At 35.7% G+C, this 7,187-nt stretch overlaps 1 protein-coding gene across 2 annotated transcripts; it reads left to right on the forward strand.

Annotated features, from left to right (window-relative positions):
* Positions 1–1,177: 1,177 nt before the first annotated feature.
* LOC120328316 (uncharacterized) lies at positions 1,178–7,003 on the forward strand. Of its 2 annotated transcripts, none has more exons than XM_039394763.2 (10): positions 1,178–1,330; positions 1,799–1,909; positions 2,730–2,841; positions 3,453–3,573; positions 3,672–3,753; positions 4,978–5,040; positions 5,123–5,251; positions 5,538–5,642; positions 5,718–5,761; positions 6,072–7,003. In XM_039394763.2, the coding sequence occupies exons 1-10, from the start codon at positions 1,282–1,284 to the stop codon at positions 6,207–6,209; spliced, it is 954 nt and encodes a 317-aa protein (XP_039250697.2). In that variant the 5' UTR covers positions 1,178–1,281; the 3' UTR covers positions 6,210–7,003. The 2 variants fall into 2 exon arrangements, with proteins under 2 accessions (XP_039250697.2, XP_039250696.2); XM_039394762.2 differs by having other exon boundaries at positions 1,181–1,330; positions 5,535–5,642.
* The last annotated feature ends 184 nt before the right edge of the window (positions 7,004–7,187 follow it).

The raw sequence follows: 7,187 nt of genomic DNA on the forward strand, positions 1-7,187 counted from the left end.
AGCTGTGTCGACCACAATCGCAGAAAAAAGGTTTAAGCCTAGTCAGTACCCCCAAGAGTAGTGTTTTAATATTTGAAAAACAAAAAAATGGAACAAATACTTATGAACTCCTCTGGAACTTGAGGTGCCGAAAAGCTCTAGTGACATGCAATCGTGTAGTGATAACTTGGGTGTTTGAACTGGCGCTCTGTGGACATCTAGGGATCTTTGACGATGGTACCCACAAGTAGTTGCCGCATTTGCGTGACATTCTATTTTTTGAGGTAAAAGAAAATTCATTCATACTCTAAATTCCGGAATACTGGTTTCTTTCCCACGGACTGTTTATATCATGATCGCCATATTTTTCATTTCAGTTAACAGGGAAACATTCCAGGTAAAGAATAAATAACGAATATGCGCGATTGTCCTGGCTTTGGTACAGTTTTGCTTAATATACGGAAGCCAAAAACCACGATTTACAAAGATATCTCCGTGTTTTTCATATCTGATTTCACGTGGAATTACCATCGATGCACTACAAGCCGATTTAACTGCCCTACCTATTGGATTTGGGTGAAATGCATAGGCCTATATGTAAAAATAATACAGGAGAGTAATGATCAAATATGCAAATGAGTTATATGACCACCACAATGTCAGCAAAATAACAGTCAAATGCTATGAAAAATAAAACCTCTAACGACTCCATTAATCTTTATGTATATATATATATATATATATATAAATGAAATTACAAATCGGTTGGGGCATTAGTTGCGGAGAAAGCGATTCTTCAAAATTCCAACAAGAAGAATCACAATTCGGTAAGACTATCCATAAGTATACGTCGCATTCAAAATCGAGAAATAGCGCGTCGACGAGGTTTTTATTTTGTTCTTGTAACTATGACTTCCTTCCTCAAAGACTATTACTTGCTCGCCAAACCCGGTTATTTCCCGGGGTATTCGATGTTTGTTAGCTAAAAGCTTAAGAACAAAGAAGGATGTTATAGTCTGCTGCGCATTTTTCCGCCAGATGCTATATTAACCATTCGTGTAATGCAGCTGCAAGACATGTATTTCTGTATTCATTTTGGCGCATCGGCAATAAGTCTTTCTAATCGAAGGGCGAATGATTTCTAGCTAAATAGTAACGGAGCGTAGACATGGTCGTAAAGGCATAAAATTGTGTCTCGATTTACCAGAATTGTCATTTATTTCAGTTTTTTAAAATATTTGAAAGAGTGCACTTTACATTAAATATTTACACGGTTATTGGCTGTGGTTACAAAATGGGATAATGCTGAAGAAGATACTCTCACTTGTTCATTCAAAAGCAAAACTTTCGGGTAAGACGGGTCGTTGTAGTCTTACTTTTGGAATTTTTAGTATAAATATATACTTATATATTTGTAACGACATCGTTGTATTAGTATTACCAATATACATACCGATACTTAGAACGCGAGTTTCAACAAGTCAAATTAAATTTCAATGGCGGTGTGAGAATCCGTAAGTAACAGGAAGCATTTGTTGTTATTAGAGAACTTCGTCAATGATGTTCAACCATAGTTTACTGAATACTGTTGACTATGGTTCAATGGTATTTAGCGTTCATCCATGCGTGAGGTGCACTGCATTGTGGACATTGCCGTCCAAATGTTTAAGTCCTGCTTACTGAACTCAGGTTGAAGGGCCGTCATTGCAGCGTTGAAATGGTTCTGGTAAGACGCTATGCGATGTATCGATCCAACGCAGAGGCTTCGATAAAATTAGTATTCAGCAAAACCATAATCATTCGCAATTTATTGTTACAGTGTATTTTACTCGTCAATCCTGGAAAGGGCGTGAAAAGAGTGGCGTTCTTGCTTCAAATCAAAAACATTTGAGATGCCCGGAAACAGACGCCAAGGAATCTGATATCGAAGGTCAGTGAATCAAAATTTTCTCAATATCATGTTAAACCAGGAGTTTCATATTTATTCCGGGACAGAGGGACACCAATAAGGTGGCCTAATCATATGGCGATCCATGGCCACTCGTCCAGTCAACAGTCCATATAAGACAGGGTCGTCCAACCCGTTGCCCGCGGGCCACAGGTGGAGTGGCCCGCGCAGTATTTTTCGAAATTAATAAACTAAATTTAACCCGGTGTCTCCCACAAATTTGACATCTTCCATAAAAAATGACTATTAAAAAAATTATATCTCATCGTTCCAACGCGCAAGAGACAAGACTAAATAAATATTTTCGATGCATCGCGTTCAATTTACTTCGGCTGTAGTGAACACTAGTATAGACGATTCGTCTATTTCGGCCTGTTATATTTAACCTTCCTTTATCCCTTCCTCCCGTGAATTTTATATAGGGAAAGGTGTGTTTAGTAATTTTGGTTTGTTTGTTCTGGCCATCTACATGCCAAAATCGGTTCCTCGTGTGAAAGTGGCCCGGTCACTAAAAAGGTTGTACATGCCTGATATAAGGTTTTAGATGAATGGACCAATTGTCAATAATGTAATTAGCAGTAAACTATCAATATATTTTAGAAATTAAAATTCAGTCAATGTTCTACAATCAAAATTGATATTTAAGGAGACCTACGTTTTTTCATAAATGGTAAGTTTTATGGTATGGAGTGGTAACATTTTTAGTACATAATTTTGTTTCATTTTCAATGTATCGGCGACGTCAAATGCTTTTTGTTTTATATCGATCCATCACTGAATCGTTGTGCTGTTACTGTTTCAGAATATGCGAATCGTGGCAATCTACATAAACCAACAAAATCGTTCATGACTACTAAAACAGCCTGTCCAAGCATTTACAGTTGTTGGTTACTGAAGCATTTTTTTGCACCAAGGTTTGTACGTACATTAACACACATTGAGCTGCACGAAAGACTGCAATGGCAATTCCGGTTACGATTAAAAAAAATTGAAAGTATAGGGCAAAGCTAAGTCGATTATGAAAGTTCTGAGTAGTATCGTTTGCGAATGAATTGAAATGCTGAGAAGCGAATTCGTCCTCACCAGAGCAGCCAAATACACAGATAGTTGTCGTTAGTAATTTTTCTAATCATTATTTTTCAAGGCCTTTTATATACGTATATATATCAATTACATCAGTATGTTTACCATCAATATCATCAAAATTCCCACCATAAATAAAAGGTAACAATGAATCTTGTGCGTCACAAGTCTAAAAAACAAAACTGGGATTGAGCGAAGGATTTGTATTTGCGTAGCATATACATTGACGTCATAAAAAATATCGTATTTCATATCTGATTGACTTGGAGCGCAAATCGTAATTCGCTTATCGTAAACTCGGTTATATATTGGCAGATTCAATTTATCTACAGATCATGCTTGGCAACATGAATTTTTGTAGTGATTTTACGTATTTCTATAGCATCACAGAGAGAGTTTACGCATAGACGTACACAAGCTATAAACATGATATTGTTTCTAGGGAGATAACGAGCTCAATTCCGCCCACTCTTACACAATCTCTTAAACTTCGTGTCGGAACCATCCACATATCGCTGACGAGAACACCAAGAATATTTCAATGGATGACGGTGTATGCTCATGTGAGATGCGATTGAATATTACATTTTATTTAGTTATTCAACAATTATCTAAGGTATAGTTACTGTATTCGTATCATGTGATGTTCATTGTGACACAGGGTATCCTCCAAGCAAAGGAACAAAGACCGCCTTGTGACGAAGTAACGCTCGTGGCAAACGTGTTGCCAGAACAGAAGCATGGTGAGTGAAACTATCGTACCGGAATGATATTCATACGTTTTATACTTTATTCATACGTTTTCACACTTTGAATTGATAATTAACCACTACCGGTACCTGTATCGTTACCGCTTTTCTTTGCAACTAACCCCCAAGCCCTATTTTTCTGACCAAACATTCGATTCTGTCTATCCACGCTCTGTTCTACGGGAAAATCAGATGTGCGTGGAGTCTGACTTTCTGAGAATCGAATTTTTAATTGCTTGCTTACGCCATGCCGATGATCAGAACAATGGCTGATCCCGTTTGAGTAATTAATACAGTATATTATTTTACATTTATTTTCCTTCCTATATATCTGATGAATTTATACAGTGCATTAAGTTGCATCGTTGGTTGTGGATTTTAAGAAACATGCTCATAACTGTAATGTTTTGCTTTTACAAACCACTCATGAAACATATTTTTTAATATTTTGTTTTGCTTTTTTTCTTATAATATTTTTTAAATTGTTTTGGTGTTTCATTAACTTTTTGTGCTCACTAACCTGAATCAGCGAGCTTTTAAGGTGTCGCTGCCTGAAGACCTTATGAGGTCCCTCGCGACTCCTGTCACACAACTTAAGTTAAGTTCATATTGTGTTTGAAATGTTTTTTTCTTATGATACGTTTATTTTGTGCTGACGAATAAAATGATGATTGATTGATTGATTTTAACACCTCTACCTTCTTTTATTGAGAATTACTCGTAATGAATACCAATAGCTATATATGGTTTAGCATTCAGTTCTTTAATTATGAAATATTTGTTGATCACTTGACTGACCCTCAGACACTCCTTAACCCCCAAACTATTTATCACCCTTTCCCAGATGAATACGCCAGCCTGAATTGAAGGTAGATCAAGTCCATGCTTCCGAAAACAAATAACTGGCTAACTAATCCCATACCCGGCCTGGTAACCGGACGAGAGGCCGTGGTTCGCCATATGATTAAGCCGTCTTATCGGCTTTCCCCTCCCTCGGGATAAATATTTAAATCCTATCCTAGATGCAGAGTGGTGAGATGTACTGAGCGACGTGTTTTTAAATACACCCCAACCTGACATGGACAAGCACTGATAAAAACCAATATTGTGATACCACTGTTCGTCAGATGTAGCCATTTTCAATGTTTGATTTAGAGTCATATCCGTCAAATTCTAAAGTTAAGATTGGAATATATGCAATCGTCTTGTTTATTTTAGATGATTCCAACAATCTAGCCAATGCGTTTCTTGATGATGTTGAAGAGACAACCGTGTCGAAAGGTATTTACCTTTTGTAATATATATATATTATAAGTTCTTCAATTTGAAATTCCATTTCTATGAACTTACCGCATTTTTATAGCTTATCGGAACGACGACCCATTTTCGAACCGATCCATACAGACGGAAGATAATCTCGTCGATAGTCGACGACAATCTGACAGAAATGAAACAGACACAGAGCAAGATGACAACATGCATTGTTTGCAAAGTAAGGTTTTTATAATTAACATTTACAGTGAACCGTAAGAAAGTATATGAAAATTTTAATATTTTGTTGCATTTCCATCTGATACAAACCAAGATTCTCCATAAATATAAATAACGTTTACCGCGCCATTCAGAACACAACCATTTTCCTTCATTTGCTATGATGGTTTTCAAGTATAATGTCAACTATAAATATCAAATTTTTGCCCAGGTCATGGGTCACAACTATATGGAGATTTTCCATAATTTCTGTTCGGATTTCAATGAATTGATTTGTTTTTCAGTAGATCACGATTTTTCGTGCGACACATTGATATTTAATTCTTCATTAACCGACGTTAGAAACGCTGAGCATGTTCATATCAACACAACAAGCTGTATGTTTGCTCCAGGTAGGTTGAATCTGATAGCTAAATTATTTAAAAATAGAATTGCATATTATATATAATATTAATTATATTTCACAGAACATAATTCTTCCATTTCGAGATTAACCCAAGACAAAATCCAGGTAATACGGTTTAGTAATTTATCAATTTGATTTCAGTTTTTGTTTCATTTTCAATTGCCCACATTTTCCTATTTTATGATTAGCGTGAATGAATTCTGTTATAAAAGGAATGATCATTGTTTGTTCGTCTTTTAACTCTCTGGCATTCGCAATCTAATAATTGTTCTCCTTTACCACTTTGTGTAGCGTCATATTTCTTCTATCTTCTTCAGGTTAACAATTTCTGAATTTTCTGGAAAATAGAATACCTTACTTGCATGCTGCATATATATATATACACCTAAATCCCTAACAACGATTTTTGTTTTAGAATATAGAAGAGGATATTGAGACTCTAAACCAGAAGCTTTCACGATTCGTCATCATCGCTTTCGTAATGTACCTTTTATGCCATCCTTTGCTGCTGTTTTATATTATCATTCTCGTTTGCTTACGTGCTTACTTATAGATTACGTCGTAAAGATTTTATAACGTAGATCTGTAACCTGGATTTTTACACACATATATATTTAGTTACACATATATAGTTAGACTTCTGCAATAACAAGCTGCTATATATCGTAAAGTATCCGCTGATGTTTTCAGTTCGTCTATTTTATCAATACGTTTCCCAATTCTCTCTAAAATATATTAAATGGTGCACTCTAGAGTCTAGATCTACAGGACTTCTAGTAATGTACATTGATGTAACAGAACAAACTACAACTTAGAGACTAAAGTTCATTAAAACTTTTTTTATCTACTTTATACACTTCACGGAATGCAATAATACCCGATTTCAATCGGATATTTACATTTGTTTCTAAATATAATTGTACAGGGTCCCCCCCCCTCCCCCCCCCCCAAATAAAAATAACTGAACCTATACAATATGTTCCAAATGGATTCGGTCCCGTTTTTTGGGGGGCGCCGATCCTCCATGACACACTTGTTATTAGGTTAGATCTATGTATACGATTTCCATGGCGCGTGATCTACAGCTTTGTGTAAAAAATGTCTGTTTATTTGGGAGAATTTTCTGATCCCATAGTAATCGAAACCCCCACAATGCTGCATTTCAAATTTTATTTTTCGTTGCATTTTTTCACCATAGATATATATTTTTTAATGCTCAAGTCGCTGCCGTCAAACGAAAGTTCATTTCTTGTATTCTACAAGTTATCTTATTTATTGCAAATTTCCCTTTTTCTGCAATGTGTAAATTATTTTTTTATGTATAATAAATAAACAAACTATACAGTATTATGAAATGAACTCCTTCTTTGATTGAGACTAATGGAAGATCAATATACCATATTATTTCGGCACGAGACTAGATAGTTGACGAAGTCGAGAGAAATTTACATTTAGTAGACTGATATGAACGCTTGGTAAACTTGCCTTTTATATTTTCGAGGACAATTTTGACTTGGTTATCGCCATCGAG

This window comes from Styela clava, chromosome 7 (assembly GCF_964204865.1).
Source record: "Styela clava chromosome 7, kaStyClav1.hap1.2, whole genome shotgun sequence".
Taxonomy (NCBI): domain Eukaryota; kingdom Metazoa; phylum Chordata; class Ascidiacea; order Stolidobranchia; family Styelidae; genus Styela; species Styela clava.

Excerpts from the sequence above, each read along its gene's own strand:
- LOC120328316 (XM_039394762.2), top strand. The coding sequence starts at position 1,282 with ATGCTGAAGAAGATACTCTCACTTGTTCATTCAAAAGCAAAACTTTCG. Across the intron at positions 5,041-5,122 it reads AGAGACAACCGTGTCGAAAG|CTTATCGGAACGACGACCCA; the intron begins GTATTTACCTTT and ends GCATTTTTATAG. Across the intron at positions 5,762-6,071 it reads TAACCCAAGACAAAATCCAG|AATATAGAAGAGGATATTGA; the intron begins GTAATACGGTTT and ends TTTTTGTTTTAG.